At 46.9% G+C, this 23,953-nt stretch overlaps 1 protein-coding gene across 1 annotated transcript in view; it reads left to right on the plus strand.

The window, feature by feature from the left end:
• The window catches only part of FHAD1 (forkhead associated phosphopeptide binding domain 1), a 133,441-nt gene that overhangs the window by 53,186 nt on the left and 56,302 nt on the right, over positions 1 to 23,953 (plus strand). Inside the window, 8 exon segments of the mRNA XM_065872624.1 lie at positions 7,911 to 8,034; positions 11,633 to 11,763; positions 13,989 to 14,078; positions 15,104 to 15,208; positions 18,734 to 18,841; positions 21,567 to 21,650; positions 22,686 to 22,838; positions 23,711 to 23,906. Coding sequence (XP_065728696.1) covers positions 7,911 to 8,034; positions 11,633 to 11,763; positions 13,989 to 14,078; positions 15,104 to 15,208; positions 18,734 to 18,841; positions 21,567 to 21,650; positions 22,686 to 22,838; positions 23,711 to 23,906 — 991 coding nt within the window.

Below are 23,953 nucleotides of genomic sequence, written 5' to 3' on the forward strand. Positions count from 1 at the left end.
AAATGACACAATAGACCAGATAGATTTAATTGATATTTATAGGACATTCCATCCAAAAACAGCAGATTACACTTTCTTCTCAAGTGCGCACGGAACATTCTCCAGGATAGATCACATCTTGGGTCACAAATCAAGCCTCAGTAAACTTAAGAAAATTGAAGTCATATCAAGCATCTTTTTTGACCACAACACTATGAGATTAGAAATGAATTACAGGGAAAAAACCATAAAAAACACAAACACAAGGAGGCTAAATAGTATGTTACTAAATAACCAAGAGATCACTGAAGAAATCAAATAGGAAATCAAAAAATACCTAGAGACAAATGACAATGAAAACACGATGATCCAAAACCTATGGGATACAGCAAAAGCAGTTCTAAGAGGGAAGTTTATAGCTATACAAGCCTACCTCAAGAAACAAGAAAAATCTCAAATAAATAATCTAACGTTACACCTAAAGGAACTAGAGAAAGAGAACAAACAAACCCCAAAGTTAGCGGAAGGAAAGAAATCCTAAAGATCAGAGCAGAAATAAATGAAATAGAAACAAAGAAAACAATAACAAAGATCAATAAAACTAAAAGCTGGTTCTTTGAGAAGTTAAACAAAATTGATAAACCATTAGCCAGACTCATCAAGAAAAAGAGGGAGAGGACTCAAGTCAATAAAATTAGAAATGAAAAAGGAGAAGTTACAACAGACACCGCAGAAATACAAAACATCCTAAGAGACTACTACAAGCAACTCTATGCCAATAAAATGGACAACCTGGAAGAAATGGACAAATTCTTAGAAAGTTATAACCTTTCAAGACTGAACCAGGAAGAAATAGAAAATATGAACAGACCAATCACAAGTAATGAAATTGAAACTGTGATTTTAAATCTTCCAACAAACAAAAGTCCAGGACCAGAAGGCTTCACAGGTGAATTCTATCAAACATTTAGAGATGAGCTAACTAACACCCATCCTTCTCAAACTCTTCCAAAAAATTGCAGAGGAAGGAACACTCCCAAACTCATTCTCTGAGGCCACCATCACCCTGATACCAAAACCAGACAAAGATACTACAAAAAAAGAAAATTAGAGACCAATATCACTGATGAATATAGATGCAAAAATACTAGCAAACAGAATCCAACAACACATTAAAAGGATCATACACCATGATCAAGTGGGATTTATCCCAGAGATGCAAAGATTCTTCAATATATGCAAATCAATCAATGTGATACACCATATTAACAAATTGAAAAAGAAAAACCATATGATCATCTCAATGGATGCAGAAAAAGCTTTTGACAAAATTCAACACCGATTTATGATAAAAACTCTCCAGAAAGTGGGCATAGAGGGAACCTACTTCAACATAATAAAGGCCATATATGACAAACCCACAGCAAACATCATTCTCAATGGTGAAAAACTGAAAGCATTTCCTCTAAGACCAGGAACAAGACAAGGTTGCCCACTCTCGCCACTATTATTCAACATAGTTTTGGAAGTCCTAGCCACGGCAATCAGAGAAGAAAAAGCAATAAAAGGAATACAAATTGAAAAAGAAGAAGTAAAACTGTCACTGTTTGCAGATGACATGATACTATACATAGAGAATCCTAAAGATGCCACCAGAAAACTACTAGAGCTAATCAATGAACTTGGTAAAGTTGCAGGATACAAAATTAATGCACAGAAATCTCTTGCATTCCTATACACTAATGATGAAAAATCTGAAAGAGAAATTAAAGAAACACTCCCATTTACCATTGCAACAAAAAAATTAAATACCTAGGAATAAATCTACCTAGGGAGACAAAAGACCTGTATGCAGAAAACTGTAAGACACTGATGAAAGAAATTAAAGATGATACCAACAGATGGAGAGCTATACCACGTTCTTGGATTGGAAGAATCAATATTGTGAAAATGACTATGCTACCCAAAGCAATCTACAGATTCAATGCAATCCCTATCAAATTACCAATGGCATTTTTTACAGAACTAGAACAAAAAAATCTTAAAATTTGTGTGGAGACACAAAAGACCCCGAATAGCCAAAGCAGTCTTGAGGGAAAAAAAACGGAGCTGGAGGAATCAGACTCCCTGACTTCAACCTATACTACAAAGCCACAGTAATCAAGACAATATGGTACTGACACAAAAACAGAAATACAGATCAATGGAACAGGATAGAAAGCCCAGAGATAAACCCACGAATCTATGGTCAACTAATCTATGACAAAGGAGGCAAGGATATACATTGGAGAAAAGACAGTCTCTTCAATAAGTGGTGCTGGGAAAACTGGACAGCTACATGTAAAGAATGAAATTAGAACACTCCCTAACACCATACACAAAAATAAACTCAAAATGGATTAGAGACCTAAAGGTAAGACCAGGCACTATAAAACTCTTAGAGGAAAACATAGGAAGAACAGTCTTTGACATAAATCACAGCATGATATTTTTTGATCCACCTCCTAGAGTAATGGAAATAAATACAAAAATAAACAAATGGGACCTAATGAAACTTCAAAGCTTTTGCACAGCAAAGGAAACCATAAACAAGACAAAAAGACAACCCTCAGAATGGGAGAAAATATTTGCAAAGGAAGCAACTGACAAAGGATTAATTTCCAAAATATATAAACAGCTCATGCTGCTCAACATTAAAAAAACAAACAAGCCAATCCAAAAATGGGCAGAAGACCTAAATAGACACTTCTCCAAAGAAGATATACCGATGGCCAAGAGGCACATGAAAAGCGGCTCAACATCATTAATTATTAGAGAAATGCAAATCAAAACTACAATGAGGTTCCACCTCACACCAGTTAGAACGGGCATCGTCAGAAAATCTACAAACAATAAATGCTGGAGAGGGTGTGGAGAAAAGGGAACCCTCTTGCACTGTTGGTGGGGATGTGAATTGATACAGCCACTATGGAGAACAGTATGGAGGTTCCTTAAAAAACTAAAAAGAGAATTACCATACGATCCAGCAATCCCACTCCTGGGCATGTACCCTGAGAAAAACATAATTCAAAAACCGCATGCACCCCAATGTTCATTGCAGCACGATTTACAATAGCCAGGACATGGAAGCAACCTAAATGCCCATCGACAGCCGAATGGATAAAGAAGATATGGCACATATATACAATGGAATATTACTCAGCCATAAAAAGGAACAAAATTGGGTCATTTGTAGAGACATGGATGCATCTAGAGACTGTCATATAGAGTGAAGTAAGTCAGAAAGAGAAGAACAAATATCGTATATTAACGCATATACGTGGAACCTAGAAAAATGGTAAAGATGAACCAGTTTGCAGAGCAGAAATTGAGACACAGATGTAGAGAACAAACGTATGGACACCAAGGGGGGAAAGCGGCAGGGGGTGGGGAATGGTGGTGTGATGAACTGGGAGATTGGGATTTACATGTATACACTGATGTGTATAAAATGGGTGACTAATAAGAAAAAAATAAACAAATAAACAAACATTTTTTTAAAAGAGAGAGAAAAAAAAAAAAACCATAGTCAGTGCTTGGAGGCCTTGGTTCTCTTGTTCTCTGTTTACTGTCTTTCCCTTCTGTAACCGATTCTAGGTACACAGTCTCAGTCCTAGAAATGATGCTCTAGAAAGGACACAGATTGTGTATGGTGAACCTAGGAGATTCTAGCAGGAAACTGTAAGTTCCATGAAGGCAAAGGTTGGGCCCAGTAATCTTCTAGAACTCTGTTAGGACCGTGTCTGTTTGTTTGTTCCTTATTCATCCATCCATCCATCCGTCCATTCATTCAAATAAATATTTGGGGGGGCCTATCCCGTGCCATGCCCTCTTCCAGGCTCTAAGAATTCAGCAGAGAACAAGACAGACATGAGCCTTCCCCCTGTTATGCTCTAGTGAGGGAGACAGAATAAACAAGTAAACAAATACATGCTCTAATATTTAAACGAACTGATGACTCTCCTTCGAACCTGGTTTTGAAAAAACAATGAAAGTAACAGGTCCTATAGGAATTATTAGTGCAAACAGCTACCTTGACATGTAGCTGACATATTAATGAGCATCTTTTTCTTGAACTGAGCCCAATTTTGCTGAAATATTCCCTTCAGTTATTCTCCCATTTCAGAGCTTTCCTGAGAAAATGACATGCCTTTTTCAGGTACATGGAGGAGGCTGAATTATTCCCACATACCTTTGTTTTTTTTTTTGGCCGTACCACACGGCTTTCAGGATCTTAGTTCCCCGACCAGGGATCAAACCCAGGCCTCCAGCAGTGGAAGCACGGAGTCCTGACCACTGGACCGCCAGGGAATTCCCCACATACCTTTTTTTTTTAATAACTGAAATATATTTGACATGTAATATTATATAATTCCCACATATCTGTGAATATCAGCAAGTCACAATGTGAGTATTGTTTAAAGTGGCTGCCGGTGTCTGGGGGGAAAAATGTTTCTTTACAAAGAAATTATCTAGAAATAATTACACTGCTGTATCATGCTGTTGCCTCCCCCACCACCGGAGCTTCGCTTGTCACTGAAGGAGAATATTTTATAACAAGGCACATATGAACCAGAGGCTCCCCTGGTTTGCACTGAAATCGAGTTTCATCCACTGACATTTTAGTTTCTTAACTATTCTACTACCTGCAGAGCATTCCACCAGAAGTGTAAGCCACATGGCAGGTTGATTTATCGTTCTGATCACTTTATGTGTTTTCCCCGGTCCCCGAAGGTGTGTGCGTAATGATTTGCTCTCAAAGATCTTCGATCCGCTACAATATCACTAGAAAATTCTTACCTCCATGTGCTCTTATATGCCTGTGCTAATTGGAAGCCAAATTATTATCTTGAAAGAATCACTCCTCCTAGCACTATTAACTTTCTTATGATTCAGTGCCCATTTTATTACACAGCTTAACAGACATTAAACATCTCGGAACTTATGCCAATGACAAACGATATGGATATTTATTTTGGTAGTAAAAGTATCAAAGAGGTTTGAAGACTCTTTGGAGTTTTCCAGCAATCCGAAATCCTAAAACTCTGACGCTTAGATTGAAATATTTTAAGTCTGTCAAAAGCACTGGAGTCTTAGAGGGGAACGTATGTTTTCCCTTCTGGAAGTTTGTCTCTGTGTGTTCTATCTCTGGTATCATGTAAATAAAAGCATTACGCTGAGAAGAGCTTACAAACACTTTCAGTGTTCCCAGGACCTTTTTTGGAAAAGTTGTATTTCTCCCCCCAACAGAGAAAAGTAAGATGTGAAAGAATTTTTTTACTCAAAGTTTCCAAAGCACAAACATGCAAAAATATAGCCTTGGGGAGAGTGGGGGGCGGAGTGGCCTGTGTCCCCGCGGCTTCTAGCATAGACCCCCCCCAATAATGTCTCAGGTGCCCCAGGGAAAAAGAAGTGTAACTGCCCCAAGTGTCATAGACTCCGAACCATGATGGTGCATGAAATGAGTCAGAAAACTTGTGAGACCTTGACGCTTCTGTTAATTCTACCAGAGTAATAATGACAAGATTTCCAAGGACACAAACCAAGACTAAAGGCTGTGAGCGCCATCTGGTGGCCATGTCACCACGCCCAAACCCCATTACCTGGGCATGCCCAGCCCCTCCCCTCAACCTTTTTTTTTTTTTTTTTTTTTTAATGTGATGCCCGCAACCTGGTCTGACGGTAAACAGGGAAATTCCTGTATTTCTTCTTTTGGAGGGATTATTTTTATTTAAGATACTGAGTCTCTATTTACTCTTATAACAGTTATTTTTAATTTAATGCAAGTTTTTAAGTTTAAAAAGGGAGCTGCTTCTACGAAAAATGCTAAGAAATTATAGTGGGGCTAGCCAAGAGACATGGGAAAAATAGTGAAAGCGGTATATGAATGACTGAAGTTTAGGAACTCTCTTAGGGTGAGGTTGCCAGATAAAGTAAGGACACACAGTTAAATTTGAATTTTAGAATTTCGTTTTAGTGTGTGTCCCAAATATTGCATGGGACACACTTGCACTAAAATATTATTCATTATCTGAAATCCTATTTTAAGTGAACATCCTTTTTTCCTCCCCTAAATCTGGCAAACTTACCTTAGGAGAACAAAGAAATTGCACCCAGGACTTCCCTGGTGGCGCAGTGGTTAGGAATCCGCCTGCCAGTGCAGGGGACATGGGCTCGAGCCCTGGTCCGGGAAGATCCCACATGCCGCGGAGCAACTAAGCCCATGCGCCACAAATACTGAGCCCTCGTGCCACAACTACTGAAGCCCATGCTCCTAGAGCCCATGCTCTGCAACAAGAGAAGGCACTGCAGTGAGAAGCCTGTGCACCGCAACAAAGACCCAACGCAGCCAAAAATAAATAAATAAAATAAATAAATTTATTTTTAAAAAAAGAAAAGAAATTGCACCCTTCTCCTTGTCACTTCCATTTTGATATCAAAACAAGCTAGCTCTTGTCCCGTCTACAGATTACGTGGCATTTACACGCCAATAAACGTGTCCCTGTGGGAGTACTGAGGGCTGACACCTGAAAAATCACAGGGCAAAGGCCCACAGTGCACCCTGAGGTGGGAAAGGCCTGGCCACTCAGAACAAACACTCTGGCCGCATCAGGTCGAGAGGGAGGGGGTTCCGGGCCCAGCTCTCTTTCCTGGCCTCTCGGGTACCTGCTATGAGGAGGCCGAGGCCTGGCAGCTACTTTCGGGCTCTTACCAACGTTGCCTTTGATGGAGAGCCGTCCGCGTCCCGCGTGTAGACCTAGACCCCTGGAGGGGGGCCCGCCCTCGAGGGGGCTCTGAGCCATGGACTTAGAGGGTGCTCACAGCAGCCTTAGAGCCGGCCTGTGGTCCTCCCACCCACGATTTCTGTATTTCCTCTTAATAACAACCACACTGGTGTTTAAGTGAGCCTGGCAAGGCTTACAAATGCACACATAAAGATTACCAACCACCTTCCCCAGAGCCAGACGAGGGAAGCAGAAGCTAAAGCACCCCGTGGGTAGTCAGAGGAGAGGACCGTCCCAGCTCATCCCCCTGTACCGTGTGCCAGGCGTGATCTGAGCACTTGTACACATGCTAACTTATTAAAAGACTTCTAACAATCCTATCAGGTTGGGACTACCATCACCCCACGTACAGACTGAAAGAAAGGAAACAGAATATGGTGTCCTCCTTGTGTTCACAAAGCCCGTAAGTGGCAGAGACAGGACTTGAGTCCGGCCCCCGAGTCCATGCCACGCTTTACAGCCTCCGACTTCTCATGTGCATTCCTAGAGCCACCTGGGAAGGAGGAACCAGGCAACTAAAGACTGGGTTTGAATCACACTCCCCCTCTGACCAGCTGCGGGATCCCGAGCAAGGGACCTCGCCTCTCTGAGTCTGAACCTGCTCCCTTGCGAAATGGGAACATTAATGGGACCATCAGCCTTCAGCAACGCTGTGAGGAGTATCAGTGTGGCATGTGTGAATGGGCTTTGTAAACTCTGGAGCGTCCTGTGAGGTATAAACTATCCACTATTGTCATTAGAGGGAGTTCATTTTATAACCTGCTCCCGCCTCTTGAACTTTGCTGTGCATCCCGTCAGTGCTGGATGATCCGGAACCAACAGCTGGTCTATTTACGGCTGACAATCCACAGGTCATAGGAAGACAGCGGTACCTGAGCCCCCGGGTGGCCACGGAGATAAGTTTCGCGTCTCGATGACCTATGACATGGTGGTCACTGAAGGAACAGGCCCCCTCCCGCCCCTTCCACTAGTTACAACTGAAAAACTTGGTTTCCCCAACACCCCGACCCAAGATCAACCCGACTCTTTGCCCAACATTGGAGAAGTACCGGCATGTCCTGCAGGCCTGGCTGGCCCCCTCTGACCGTGTGTTGCCTCCTTCCACAGATCAGTGCCCTACAGCAAGGCTACAGCCAGGTGCTGTGCCAGACCCTGTCTGAGAGAAACTTAGAAATCACATCCCTGAAGAACGAGGCCGAGAACTTAAGGAGGGAAGCCGCCATCACATCAGGTGAGGCCCTTCTGCCTTCGGGCCCCAGGGCTTCTGCCCTCCCCCTGGAGACATCACCAGTCAACCACCACACCTGTGCCCGTGACCTGGGTGCAGCCTCAGGGATCACCCGTGTCGGTGCCTCAGAGTTCTCCCCCAGTGGAGGTTTCTTGCCACCCAGTTCCGAGGGCAGGGCCTGATAAATATTTGAGAGAATGTTATCTCTTGGCTACAAGGTCTCCTGAACACTGGCCACACCAGGGAGAACACAGTTCGCCTTGTGGCTTGGGTGGTTCCACAAACCAGCCTGAGTGCCAAATAGAGCGTGGACAAAATGGGGTCACTCTTTTAAGGCACCCTTTGTCTCAGCCATTTCAGCAGAGTGCATTTGGGCCCAAGTGAAAACATTTTCTAATTTTATCAGAGGTGGTTCCCTGATAAAGGGCTTGGGTGGGGAGAGGGGCAGCCAACACACAGCTGTGGCTGAGCTTCGATTCCCTGGATTCCTTCAACATGTTTATTGAGCACCTACTAGGTGTCAGGCCCCGTTCCAGGCTCTGGGGAGGGAGAGCCAAGCAAGACAGTCAGATTCCTGTACTCACAGACTTGGGAGGGGGTGACAGACAATAAAAGTAAATGGATGAATAAACAAGCCCACTTCAGAGAGCAGTGGTGCTGTGGAGAAAATAAACTGTGTGTCGTGGTGGCCAGTGCTTCAAGGAGGGAGGCCAAGGGAGAACAGCTTAGTGGGTGTGCAACCATGGAACTCAGGTGGGGCTTGAACCCATGGGCTGGGACTCGAACCCAGTCAGAACCCACTATCTTTTAATCGAGATCTCACATCTGATCTCGGGACTTAATAAAGCTCAGGTTCTTTATGTCTCATCGCAGAAAGAATTCAGTGAGAGACAAAGTAAGAAGTGGGTTTATTTTCCACAGACAGAGCGTGGGCCATCTCAGAAGGCTAGAGGCCCCCAAATATGGGGCGGTTAGTTTTTATGGGCTGGGTAATTTCATAGGCTAATGAGTGGGAGGATTATGAGAACTCTAATATTTTGGGGAAGGGGCGGGGATTTCCAGGAATTGGGCCACCGCCCACTTTTTTTTTTTTTTTTTTTTTGTGGCCTGTCCCATTGCGGAGCACAGGCTCCAGACACGCAGGCTCAGAGGCCATGGCTCACAGGCCCAGCTGCTCCACGGCATGTGGGATCTTCCAGGACCGGGTCACGAACCCGTGTCCCCTGCATCTGCAGGCGGACTCTCAACCACTGCGCCACCAGGGAAGCCCCACCACCCACTTTTCAACCTTTATGGTCAGCCTCGGAACTGTCCTGGTGCTGGTGGGTGTGTCATTTCACTAATGTATTACAATGAGCCTGTAATGAGGCTCAAGTTCCACTGGAAGTCGAATCTTACGCCCCCTTGGACCTAGCTGATTCTAACCAGTTTATGTTGTATCCTCAACGGCTACGCCCTTCTTTTAGAGCGGACCTGTTTCAGGTGGGCAAGGACAAACCAAGGGCAAGTGAGGCTGCATGGAGTGCACAAGGGATTGTGGGGCTGGGCAGGGTCGGGGGGTCTGGGTTTTTATTCTAAGGGTGTTGGGAATCCAGTGGAGTTTTTTAAGCAGAAACTGACATGTCTAGAGACCTGGTGAGGATGGGACCACTCACATACGAGGGGAGGGAGAGAAGCAGGTAACAGGGAGGAGGCAGTGAGCCTCGGAGGGGCACATCACTCTTAAAGCAGCCAGCGCGTGGCAGGAAACATACCCACAGCTGTAAAAGCCAGGCACAGCACTGAGTGGCACGTGAATCACCACCTCTATGATCTGCGCTTTTCTTCTGCCTCACTCTGCAACTTAATCACCCCCCACCCCCTACTGCCCCCAGGTCTCTGCTTGCGCTCCGCCCTAACTTGGGATGTCCTCAGATATTTTCTGAGAACCTCCCCCAGGCTAGGTGCTGTTCTGGGCCCCAGGAATGTTAAGGATGAACTCGCTGGTCCTCACCCTCCTCCCGTATGGCGGCCAGTCAAACCTCATCCAAGCATCAAGCCTGTCTCAGATCCCACTTTCTCCAATCAGGGAGTCGGGACAGACCCGGGTTGGGATAACGCTTGAGATGAGCTGGACCCACTCAAAGTGTGGCAAGCCCCAGAGGGATTTCCAAGTAACTTAACCGTGTCCTGGAGGCAAAGCTCACTTTTAAAATGAAATTCTGGAGCATTTTGTTCTTTATTTCATATACATTCTTGATTGACACCTACCAATGAAACTGGGCCTAATGTTCTTCCAAGAAAAGAACCGTATGAGATAACCCAATACCACTGCATTTATGCACCCTTCTTCCCACTTTTATTCAAAATGATACTGCAGTGCAAGAGGGAAGAGATATGGGGACATATGTATATGCATAACTGATTCACTTTGTTATAAAGCAGAAACTAACACACCCTTGTAAAGCAGTTATACTCCAATAAAGATGTTTAAAAAAAGATACTACAGTAATGGAGTAGTTATCTATTGCTGCATAACAAGCTACCCCAAAATGTAATGGATAAAATCCCAACCAATATTTACTATCTCACCCAGTTTCTGTAGTTCAGGAATTTGATGGCGGGGTGACTTTGAGTTCTCATGAGTTGCAGTCAAGATGTCGGCTGGGGCATCAGTCATGTCATCTAAAGCCTCGGGGGGAGCCGGAGGATCCCCCTTCAGAATGGCTGCTCATGTGGCTTTTGGCTGGAGGCCTTAGTCCCTCAGCACACATGCTTCTCTCTAGGGCTGCTTGAGTGTCCTCACAACACGGCCGTTGGCTTCCCCCAGAGTGAGTGATTCAAGAGAGAGCAAAGAGGAGGCCACAGTGTCTTTTATGACCCAGCCTGGGAGGAAACGTTCCGTCATTTCCACAGTATCATATTGGTTACCCATGTCAGCCCTATTCAGGGTGGGAGGGGCTACACAGGGCATGAATCCTAGGCGGCAGGGACCATTGGGGCCATTTTGGAAGCCGGCTGCCGAGAAACATAATAGGCGCCATGTAACAAACATAATTTAGCCACTTTGTGTGCTTGGGACATACCGTCTCATTTGACCCTTACAATAACTCTGTGCGGGACAGACAGTGGGAGGTGAAAGAGCTTGTCCAAGACCACCAAGCTAATAAGTGGTAGAGAGGGGTCCAACCAACCAGCCCATCAACAGTGTCCAGCAGTGCCCTCTGCCACAAGCCCGTCTCCTGGCCTCTGGAGAAGAATTCCTGGACCTTCCCTGTGCTACGCCTTTGTTCCCCAGGCCCATGGTGTGGGCCTCTCCTCCTAGCTTCGCCTGGCCTGTGCCCACAAGGGGCCCCCAAAGGCTTCTCCTCTCGCTGGTGCTGACTGCCCCTCATTCTCAGTGAAGCCTCAAACCATGTTCCGTGGACTTTGCTCTCATTCCCATTCCTGCTCTGGGACCCTTGGAAAAAGCCTCCCCAGTTCTAGGCGGGCACCGGTGGTAGCCCGGGCTTGGAAGGTCTTGTCCGAACGTCGGCTGACAGCCATGGTGTTGCCCATAATCCTTCCTGCCTCTTTGACCTCCATGAGTTTTTTGTTTTGGTTTGGTTTGGTTTTTTTACAGAGATGGTGTCATCTTTGCAAAGAGATGTGTTAGTAAAGGATGATCAAGTTCAACAACTAAAACAGGAGGTGAATCAACTAAAGAGTGAGAACAAAGAAAAGGATCACCAGCTCCAAGCCCTCAGCTCCAAAGTGAGTGTCGGGTCATCAGCAACTTGTAGCTGCGAAAAGCAGACACAGGGGAGTCACATGATACACGGTGGTGAGATGAGAGCAGTGCCCAGGGGCGCAGGGAGGGTAGCTGCTGGGCAGGTGGTCAACTTCTCTGCAGCTTTTCAAAGTACAGCGTGTATGTGGCTCAGAATAAGCATGATATATATTCAAATCCAGCAAACATTTTCTAACCCCTATTATAAATTAGTTTGTTTACTCCCAGCAACAAACACACCTATTAGCATATACTGCCATTGCAAAGTTTAATATTAAACAGAATATGATCTCTCTGTGAGCAAGGATGACCACACGGCTGCATCATAGTCCCAGCACCACTGGTTCTCATAATTGCCTTCAAAGCAGAAGGTTTGAAGATCCAGGTGCAAACACGCAGACTCTCATTTCTTCCTTAGACTTTACTGTGTAGAATTTCTCTATGGAAAATGAACGTGGTAGGCAAGCAAAGAGCTTTTTACATGTAACTTTGACTATTTGCAAATCTTGCCTTCAATGCTAACTTCAGAATCCTGGCTCTATAGGATAAGATTTCTCAGTATTTGTATGTGTCTGTTTCTGTGAGTCAAGGTAAAACCTCAAAGCTTTCATCTCAGGTGGCAACTCAGAGATTCCCAGCGGCTACCCGATAGCTAGGTCTGCATGGGGTTGGGGTGAGAACAGATCTTGAGGTTCCAAGGAAAAGGCACAATAAGTAATACCTGGTACGTAGTACCACACCCAGTTTGGAGCTGGTGAAAGGCACTGCATGAGCTTTGGGATCAGACAGACCAGGGTCCAATCCCAGAGCTTTCTTTGATTGTAACTTATTTGGCCTCCATTTCCCCATCTGTGAAATGGGGATGACAAAATCGTTTTCTGAGAAGTGGGAGGCTGGTTTTAGTTGTGCTCACCTGCCTCTGCCCCGGGTCAGCTGCCTGGCCAAGCCCTCTGCATTCGTTTCTCCCAAGCAGAGTGTCTTCTCACACATGTGCTATAGCTGTTTTATGTGGTGTGTGTGTGTGTGTGTTGGGGACGGGAAGGGGATGCAGAGCTGGTGCTAAGTAGAAGGAATACGCGAAGACAGCACCTGCTTGGCTCTTCTACCTCCTGAAGTGCATTTGGCTGATTTATGTCCCCATTTCCCCTTCCTCATCGACCTTGGAATGAGGTCCCTTCTCCTCTAGCCTGTGCTGGCCAATAGCACAAGGGCTCGTCACCACCAAGGGTACTGCTCTCGTGAACATTTGAGATGCCTTTTTTTTAATGACGTACATCATGTGTGTTAATTTTAGAAAAATAAGTAGATAACATTGAAAAGAAAAAATAAAAAGAGAGGAGAGGAAATGCTACCTTGAGAAATCAGTGTTAATATTTTCATGTGTGTTCTTCCAGTCTTGTTTCTATATATTGCCTAGAAATTGATCAATCATTTTATAGTGAATTTATACAATGCACATTTTTTAAATTTTTAAATACTTACTATTTTCCCGTGCTAATAAATCAACGCTCTTATCATTGGTCTTAAAAGCTACATACTTTCTCCTGGATGTACCCAGTGTTATAAAGTGGTCTGCTGTTATAAACAACACTTGGGTTGTTTCCTCTTTTTTTTTTTTCTTCCACTGTTACTGACAATTCTGTGAAGAGCATCCTTGAAACTACAGATTTACTTATTTCTCCAGCCATTGTCCTTAAGGTACATTCCTAAAGTGGGAATTGCTGGGTCAAAAGAAGGCACATCCATCCTTATGCCCTTAATGCCTGTTGCCGAGCCGCCCTCGGGAAAGACAGCTCCGTTTACCCCTCCACACTAGTCGGGACAGTTGTGTCTTTGAGATGCAACCTGCACAAAAGCCCTAAGATGGACGCGAGTTCACTGGTTCCGCCCCCTCCACCCTTACCGGTCACAGAGTGAAAACATCCCAATTCCTGCACCCTAAGTACCCAGACTCTACAATGCTGCATTTCCCCTGCGGTGAAGTTTGCTGGTTTTTGAAGAGGAATTTAGACGCTCTATTTCTCAGAACTCATGAGAGGGGTGAACTGGAAACGACTGCAGGATCCCATGCTCCCATCACACAAATGGTCTCGCCTCTCAGAATTCAGAGGTGTGATTGGGTTATACAGCAGGAAACACTCCTGGGTGTGAACACAGGGACTTGGGACCCCCAGCCAAGCCCCCGTGGCCTTGTCCTTTTTCTCCACAGTGCTCAGTGCTGAAAGAAGAGTTACAGAAGGAAGATGCCCAGAATGAGCACTGGGAAGCCCAGGAGAAAGAGTTAAAACTCTGCAAAACCGTGCGTTGAACCTCCTCACCCCTAGGTGTCCACTGAAAGCCTAGATTGTGACCTTCAGGGTTTTGGAGGGGTTCCGTGGCCCATTAGCTAGCACAAGCTCTGGGGCTTTCCGGGTGTTTGTCTGTTAATGTAGTCTCATAATTCTTTGATTTGCTAGCCTCAAAGAGATGGGTGAAAAGACCATGGAACATACTGTCCCCAGATTTTCTGGGCAGTTGGCTCAAGGCCCCTCATCAGGTTTTGCCCTGGGTAAAGGGAAGAGGGTGGTCACCACATGCTGAAGGAAATTCACCGTGGCCCCTACCCCTGGACTTGTGATGCCCAGACTTCCATGATCCACTGTCACAAGTTTCATCACAGCCCTGAGCACTGTTATTAACACAACTCTTCTTTACGTATTTTTACTTAAATACATTCAATTTTACACCAATTCATAAAAACAAAATAAAAAGCAAATGTATCACTGGCCTTGTATGGAAGGTGAACATAAAAATTCATACAATGAAAAGATGACCACTAAATGTAAATGTTCACCCCCTGTACCAGCCGAACCCTCGTGCACATCACCAGGCATACGTTTTCCATCCGTTGGGAAGGACAGTGCCTGGGATGGGGGCAGGAGAAGTGTGCTCTTCTCTGTGTCAGGAACACACCTCTCTGCCTCAAATGAGAAAAAAGAAAAATTTCATTGTTCTTTTCTTCCAAACTGTGCCCATTGTGTCTTCCAAACAGCCCTTATTTAGATTGAACTCAAAAATATACCCCAAGGAAAGAGATCCTAATGAGTGGATAGGTATCTTGTACTGTTTAATCCAGGATCCATGCTGATCTTCAAAAGAAACTCAAAATTTCCCTCACCCAGCACTTTCATTTCATCCGTTGAAAGAAAGTCTACTTTGCCTTAAAGATGTAGAATTGGCCCCCAAGGGAAGGAATTAAGCGAATCCCAGACTAGGTTTCTGCCTTAATGAACCGGATGAAATGAGTGATGAAGTTGACTTCCCTGTTGTTGGAACTCTTTTCAGCAAATCCATGACATGGAGAAAGAAATGAAGAAGCTCAGGGAGGAGCTGAAAAGGAGCAGTACCGAGCAGAGCTTGATCTCTAAGACGCTACGGGAAAAGAGCAAGGTATGGCGGGGACAGGTCGGCCTGGCAACCACTCTGGGGCAAGCACTCCACCTGCATCATCTCTGTTAATCCTCACAATGACCCCATGCGGTCTATACTGGTGTTAACCCCACTTTACAGTCGGGAAAACTGAGGCTCACAGAGGTGAAGGAAGTTAACCAAGTTCACTTGCATAAAGTAGTTGTGGCAGAACTTGAATCCAGGTCTGCCTGACTCCAAAGCCCCTGTGTGTAACCACTACCCTAGACTGCCTTCAAATCTTAATTGTGAAATTATCTAAGAAAGAATTGATCCATTCAATCAGGTTTGCCAATGATGTTGTTCCAACTTTAAATTCTCATATTGATTTTTTTTGTCTTTTTGTTCCATCAGTCACTGAGAATGTTTTTAAAAATCTCAACATGTTTGTAATTTGTGTGTTTCTTCTTTTAATATTAACGATTTTTGCTTTATATATTTTGAGGCTGTGTTACTAGGTGCATATAAACTTAGAATCCTAATACTTCCTGTAGAACGAAACTTTTGATCAGCGTGAAATGTCCCTTTTCATCTCTAGTAGTGTTTCTCCCTTAATGTCTTCTTTGTCATTTAGCTTCATTACTGGCTTTCTGTTGGTTAGAGTTTTCATGGCATATCTTTTTCATACTTTCTCTGTCAATTTTTGTCTTAAGTTTTAGACATATGCCTTCCAGATAGCGTATCGTTTTTACAAAATCCAGTTTGACAATCTTTGACTTTTATTTAGTCCATTTATATTATGTAATTACTCATGTGCTGGGGTTTAAATCGACCTTAATGCTCAGTACCAGTTGTACCATCTGTGCTATATTCCTTTTTCTCTCCTTTCTTGCCTACTTCTGAGTGGATGGTTTTCTCTCATTCCACTTTCCCCCTCTATTAGCTTGGAAATATTTCACTCTTTTTACTATTCTTTTAGTAATAGTAAGACAATAGCATTCATCCTTGACTCACCAAAATCACACATTAATTAAGTTTTTCACTCTTCTACTATTCTCTTAGTAGTCATCCTAAAGACTACAATACTCATTCTTAACTTACCAAGAGGCAACAGTGGTCGATAATTACGCCCTTCCCCTCGACAGTGCAATGAGTTTCAAACACCTTAACTTCACTTACCTCCTCCAGGTTTATAAGCCATTGCTGTCATTTTCTAAACCCCTCTTGATAGTTAAAACCCCAAAAGACATTAGTGTTTTTCTATAGTCAGTATCATATCCACACATTACCCTTACTGTTGCTTGTCTTTTCTGCCTCTCTGATCATCCACCTGGGTTCATTTTTCTTGTGTCTGAAGAATACCCTTTAGTGTTTTCCCTCACTGTGGCCCCTGCTGATGATAAATTCTCAGATGTGCCTGTGTGTCTGTCTGGAGATGTATATTTAACCTTCATTCTTAAAACACATTTGACTGCGTATTGAATTCTACGATGGCAATTCTTTCCTTTCAGCACATTCGAGATAGCATTAGATATGTCACTATTGTCTCGTGGCTCCTGTTACTTCTATTTAGAAGTCATCTGTAAGCCTAACTGTTGTACCTTTGCATAATCCGTCTTTTTCTCCGGTTGCTTTTAAGATTGTCTTTCCCCTTCATTTCCAGCAGTTTTTTTATGGTTTATCTAGGTGTGGATTCATTTTTGTTTACCTCGTTCAGAGTTCGTAGGGGCTTCTTGAATCCCTGGCTTGGTGTTTTGCCTTCGTTCAGGTGCTTGGGCTCTGTACCCCATGGGCAGTGGGGAGCTACTAAGGCTTCTGAACAAGGGACTGATGCAGTGACATTCGTGGACAGTAATAAGGGTGAAAATGATAGTTACAATTTCTCACGTACTAGGCAGTACCCCGAACATTTCATCTCTTCATCTTCACAGCAGCGCTGTGACCTAGAAATCATCCTCCCCATTTTACAGATGAGGAAGTCAAGGCTACTAGTTACTAGTACAGGAACTAGCCCAACTGCACAGTCGGTTTTGTCTGACTCCGGGTTCGTCGGACTTCAGTTACCCTGGCGTAGCAAACAGCCACATGTTACCGTTTACACTGAAATTAATCAAAATTAAATAAAATTTTAAATTCAGCTCCTCTGTCACACCAGCCAAGTTTCGAGTGCTCGATACGCAGGTGTGGCTGGTGGCTGCCGTATTAGCACAGCCTCGCTCAGAGTACCTGTATCGTTGCAGAAAGTTCTGTTGGACAGAGCTGCCTTACAGCTGGGTAACTCTCACAGTACCGTTAAGATTGCACTGGAAGAAACTGAACTAGAGGCGAGGAGGCCAGTTGTCACGGGCCAGCTTGCATGTGAGAGGGATTGGAGGACAGGCGTGAGACCACCGAGTGTGAGAGAGGGAGCAGGGCGGCCGCTGAAGGTGACTCTGAGGCTTGGGGATGGGAATGGGGGCCGTTCATGGAGAACACAGATAAGGGCAGAGTCCAAGGTTGGACTTGGCTTTTGCAGCATATGAAAAAGGCTGCTGAACTAGAAGTCAGAGCGTGTTTAGACCTGGGAGAAAACTAAGGCCCAGAGAGGTTAGGTGACTTTTCCAAGGTAACGGAGCTGGGTAGACTCTTCCACTGTACCACACTACTCAGAAGAAAGCTCTTAAGGCTTTTCTGGGCCTTTTACTACGTCCCTGTGATCCCCCTCTTCAGATCCCTAGTAAACAGCCTGTGAAGTGGTTTCAGCACAGAATCTTTCCATTTATTTACGAGAGTTTGCCTCATTTCCTGTTAGTGCCAGAGCCCAGGGCTCAGCAGGTGCGTCCAAGAATTGAGCAGCTGCGAGGCCTACACTGGCCAGCGAAGGGTAGCGTGGAGCATTCCCAAGCTTATCGCGCGTTGACTGTTACCCAGGCGAGGGGGGAAAAGTAGGCCAGCTTCTCCACTTTTAAACGCCTTCCTTTGCAGGCTGCAATTCTTAACAGACATTGCTTTAGCAAGCCTGCAGAGAGGTTTCCACCAGTGAGGGTGCTCAAAGTGGTAACGACAAATAGTCATGATGATAAACCCAGTAATAACATTTCCAAGTACCCATCACGAGCTATTAGAACGAGACTGTTCGGCGGACATTCCCGTCCACCTTTCATAGGTTACAACTGTACTTAACACACTCACGGAGCCCTTAAGCACTATTCCAAACACTGAACCCCCGCAATAACTGTGCGGTGGTACTGGTATCATCATCCCCGTTTGACAGATGAGGACACCGAGTCACGGAGCAGTGAAATGACTTTCCCAGGGTCGTGCGGCTTGTTAGGGACCGAGCTGGGATCGGAGTCCGCGGTAGAACATAGCTGAGCCCAGGGTGCAGGGCTCGACCCTTTCCCGTAGGGAGCGACTCCCTGTGAGTTTGCCTCCACCCCGTGCGTGCCTGTGACCCCTGCCACTGTGCTGCAGCTGTCCCCACCCCTCAGGGGCTCCCCCACCGCCATTAGCGCCCCCAGAAGAGTTTCCCCAGAGGGCATGATGGTCACATTAGCAGCAAAGCCCACGCTTTCATCATCCTTTCAGGTTGAAGAGAAGCTTCAGGAGGATTCCAGAAGGAAATTGCTTCAGCTGCAAGAAATGGGGACCAGAGAAAACCTCATTAAAGCCAATTTGGAAAGGGCAGTAGGTCAGGTAGGCGCGCTGCAGAGCCGCTTCACGGGCCCGTGCTCTCCACGGAATCCCGCACCCAAGCGGCCGGCAGGGATGAGAGAGGAGGAAGACGGCCTGGTTCAGTTCACCCGCTTATCTCAGGGGCAGGGCTTTGTGCGGTTTCCGCGTCCCCAGTGGACGTCACTAAAGAGGCTTTTCCTTCTGGGAAGCTGCCCACTCCAGTGTCTGCTGTTGCCTGGGACCCTGAGCAAGCAGCCGGTCCCAGCTCAAGGCCCGCCCCCGTGAACCAGCTGTGTGCTTCCCTCTTGAGAAGGGTTTGAGCTCTTGAGCCCAGTGGTGTTTCTAGCACTTTCTCCTTCACAATTTTTTGTCCTGACGTTTACAGCGATCTTTCTTCCTCTGGGCCCCCAAACAGATGCTACAGTCAGTGTCCCCAGGGAAATGCCACATTTCTTTTTGTTTGTTTGTTTGTTTTGTTTTGTTTCGTTTAGCCAAACTGCGTGACTTGCAGGATTTAGGTTCCCTGACCAGGGATGGAACCCGTGCCCCCTGCAGTGGAAGCACGGAGTCCTAACTACTGGAGCGCCAGGGAAGTCCTGCCACTTTTCTTAATAAATTAAAACCCAGAATACCACGGCTTATGCCAGATGGAGATGGGCAGGGTGGGGAGATGGGCTCTGACCCAAGATGGCCCAGTGGCCCTTCCTCTTACACGTGGCACAGACATGAGGGCCAGAACATGTAAACGAGCCTTCACCAGAGGCTAAGGGAGAGCAAACGAGAACCCAAGATGGGGCACTGGCCCTCCAGAACACGGCCCACCGAGGGCAGCCCATCTTGGACTCCTCCACAAGGCATCCTCTCCTGGCAGCCACGGCTCCAGGGGGACCAAGAACGTTTTGCGTGTATGTGTTTGTGCTTTTCTTTTTCTGGGAGAGTGAGTCCACCTCGTCACTCACTGGATTCTCAGAAGGATCTGTAAACCACCAGAAAGGGTTAGGAACCACAATCCTTAAAGGAGCCCTCCATCCCACCCAGCCCAGCTCCCAAAGCCCTTCCGTTTGGTAGCATCCAAGTCTGAACCATCAGTGTGACCAGAATTTTTCCCACGCGCTGAACTTCAGAGGCACCCACAAGTTAAATGATGATGCTGACCCTCAGGCAGGTTTTAAAGCCTCGTCAACCAATCTCCACACCATCACCCCCGGTGTCCTTTCTCCTTCAGGGTGCCGATCCCTCAGCAAGGCAGAGAGCCCGCCAGTCTGGGCTTCCCTCTATGCACCTGGGCTACCCCTCACCTTGCTGGCACTCTGCACCCACGGCGCACACCTGCTTTGAGGGCATGATCTGCGCCACTTGCCGAGGGCCTGGTCATGGCTCTGACCAGGGGTCATCCAGGAAGACCCTCAGAGACACTGAGATTCCTCCAAGTCTAGACGCGAGAGAGAAAGGACGAACGAGGCTTCTCTGCGCTGCCTGGGCTTTCCTGCTTCACCCCCTTGTCTCCACAGCCCGCTCCCGGCCTGAGGTCCTGCCCTTCCCCAGGCCAGTGACCACAGGACTCAGCCCATCGTCCAGCAGGACCTGTCCCTCCCTACCCCCACCCCCCCGCCAAGCAGTCCCATAGGGCGCCTCTGGTGGTAATGCGGGCCATCGTCCACAGGGCCCTCTCTACATAACCTCTTCCTTGGGCGAGCTAGGACCCTCCCTTGGCCATGAAACCAGCAGACGACACAGAGTCCCTCCAATAACCCATCTGGCTTCCGGCAGGATGACTGCAGAGGTGTCCTTAGGAGAGTCACAATTCCTTTGCTTGGCTTCCCAGAGCTCCCTGGTGCGCAGCAGGCTCCTGTGTCTTGGGACCCGTGGACGTTCTCACTGACTCAGTGGCCCTTATGGTCCTTCCGGGCTCTGTTATAGAGCCTTTCATGACCACATTTTGCCAGTGAGCCAAAAACCCAAGCCAAGGGCCATCGTGTTGGTAAATTTCCAGAGAAACTTGGGCTTCTTTGCTGTTCAGGTCTCATGAGCCTGGGGCATCTTGAACTCGTCATTCTCGAAGCCCTGATTTAATTTAACTGCGTTGTTTCATCATCCGTAATACGAAGACACCAGCACCAGGGAGGCACTCATTAAAAACCGGCTGAACTGAAGTAGAGGACTTTGAATATCTGACCTGACAGACGTTTCTGTTATAAGCATTCGATGAACATGTATTGAGTGCCCGCTGTGTGCCAAGCACTGCACCAGGCTCCGGGGACCTGGAGAGGAATACAGGAGACGTCGTCTTCAGGACACAAGGTCTAAGGCACAAAACGGCAGCAGGCAGCACCTCCTTCTCTCCCCAGGCGCCCTTGCTGATTACACGAGTTACTCGGGCTGACAGCCTCAATATTTATCTCACAGCCTGCTGCCAACGTAGCAATCACGGAAGAGCGCTCCTGGCCCTGGACTTCCCACTGGATAATCTTCCGAGAGCCCGAGACGTGTGTGTGCTGACCATGTGCGTCGGCTAGGTTAGGCGGGCACACCTGAAAAGTCATTAGAGCCTGCTGTCCCCCTCTCTTGTGTGGGCACTGCCCCTTCCGGTGAGAGGTGAAGGTGTTAGTTACCCATAATGACCACTAAAGGTGTGCAGAGCCTTCTCACCAATTTCTCCCAGACCCAGCGACGGAGGCGCCTCCCCCACCCTTGTGGCTGCAGCTGCACCGCTCACCTCATCCCCTTCCCTTTCTCTGTGCTGCAGCTGGAGCTTTTCAGAAGTCAGGTCATCAAGGCCACCTATGGACGCGTGAAACCGTTCCAGGACAGACCCGTCTCCGATGAGCAGGTTCGTCTCTCTTCCCCGCTTTCTCCTTCAGGGACCCGGGACTCCAGACACTGGGAGCATATGTTTCTGTTTTTTGTTGGTGGTACATATTTTTCACACTGTTGCCACACCATAAAGATTTGTTATGATTTTCTGGGACTTCCTGGCTTTTAAAGTAAAAGCCAGTTAAACTCCCTTGCAGTGTTTCTGTGAAAATCAAATTAAACCACCCAGGACCGTGTCTGGTCTCCAGACCTGCACGGTTAACCTCTGTTAGTCCCGCGAGGAAAGGGGCGGCCTCAGCATGGACGGTGCGTCCTCGCTCGCTCGTTCCTTCTGAAGAGGCATATGGCAGTGAGGATGGGCCTCTGGCTGTAGCGATTGCCTTATTATTCTTCCGTTTATCCTCTCCAACCCTGGGTGTCAGCGCGCGGGTCAAAAGATCACACCACTGGCTTCTCTTGGAGAACATCCTTTGTAGGGGCCCACAGCATGAGGCTCAGCGTGATGAGTCACTCCCAGAATGCAGAAGAATCTAAAACACACTCGTGGCCACATGACAGGCCTTTGGCTCTTAAAAACCATCTCTGATCCTGGGAAACATGCCCTGGTGACAGAGCCGACATCCACCCTCCAGAGCCATCGCCAAAACATGCCAGGACCTCCCTCCTCTGAGTTTAAGCTGAAGCCCTCCAGGTCCTCTTCCCCCAGAGCCACCCTGCATTTTAATTAATTAATTTATTTATTTATGGCTGTGTTGGGTCTTCATTTCTGTGCGAGGGCTCTCTCCAGCTGCGGCGATCAGGGGCCACTCTTCATAGCGGTGTGCAGGCCTCTCACTATCGCGGCCTCTCTTGTTGCGGAGCACAGACTCCGGACGCGCAGGCTCAGCGGCCATGGCTCACGGGCCCAGGCGCTCCGCGGCATGTGGGATCTTCCCGGACCGGGGCGCAAACCCGTGTCCCCTGCATCGGCAGGCGGACTCCCAACCACTGCGCCACCAGGGAAGCCCCACCCTGCATTTTAAATCCTTTTTTTTTTTCTTTTTCTCACCAGTTAATAGAGAAGATCACCAGGGTCACAGAGGACAATATCAACTTTCAGCAGAAAAAGCGGACCCTGCAGAAGGAGACCCAGCTCAGCAGCTGCGAACAGGAGGAAATGACAGAGAACATCGTGAAGCTGAAGACATCCTTAGACAGTTGCCAGGTGCCCCCTTCTCCATTTCTCAGATGTCCCCTGTGTCTCATTTTTGTGCTCCTTGTTCAGGAAATTGTCCAGCTCTGCTTTTAGTCCACCTTTTCTCTTGTTGGAGAAATCTGTTTGGGATCAGAAAGCAAAGGACCTCCAGAAATGCCTCCCAGGTGAACTTGGCATGGCCAAGGAGAAGCTGCCCGACACACTCCAAGTATTGCCTTTGGGAGGCCCCAGACCCCGAGGGAAAAAACAGCCCCGTGTTATTTCCAGAGAAACCAAAGGAACATTCTGCTCTTTATTTGCATTCTTCTTTTCTGTCCCGGCAGCGGAAGGCTGCTCTTAGCCTTGTTGCCTTTGACTTTGGAGGAGATGGGACCAGAGGGTCTGGCAGAGCCCCCACTCCGTGGCCCCCGCGCAGGGATCCAGCTTATCACATCAGGCGGCTGCTTCTGCTTTCTCTGGAAATACGCAGCTACTATTTGGGGAGTCTGTGCAAATGTTGGCTTGTCAGCACTCTTTCAAATCAGGAAACCGCACTTTATGACCAGCTTGTGTGTTGATCTCAGCAGGAATTCTGTAGCCAGATTTGGTTCTCGTTTCAGCCAAATCGTCCTTGGCCATTTGGCTTTGGAATCGCCTATACCTAAACAAAGGGTCTCTTTGATCATCCAGAGTCCAAATTAGAGTGCACATGAAATAAAAGCTGCCTCCTTCCTTCCGCCCCCCAAAAGACGCAAGTAGACCTGGGCCGTCCCAGGGCGGCCAACATCTGGCGCTGCCTGCTTCACGGGCACGTCAGGAACACTGCTCTTCGCGGGTCACAGCCGTCAGGTGCTATTTCTGGCGAGGGTGCCCGGGCTCCTCACGACCTCATCTCTTTCCAGGCGTGCATGAAAATGTCTTGCTGTAGCAATGACCTGAAGAAGGAGGTCGACCTCCTGCAGCGCCTGCAGGTGAGCCCACCTGTCTCAGGGCTCCAGAAGGTGGCGCTGGACATCTTGCGCCTGTCACTGTCCTGGCTGGAGGAAACGGAGCATCTCCTCCACGAGCTGGGGATCCAGTTCTCCAGCTCCGACAAAGGTGATTGCAACTCTTTTCTCACATAGTTGCATGACTGAAATATTGCG

The sequence above is a fragment of the Phocoena phocoena genome, chromosome 1, assembly GCF_963924675.1.
Source record: "Phocoena phocoena chromosome 1, mPhoPho1.1, whole genome shotgun sequence".
NCBI lineage: Eukaryota > Metazoa > Chordata > Mammalia > Artiodactyla > Phocoenidae > Phocoena > Phocoena phocoena.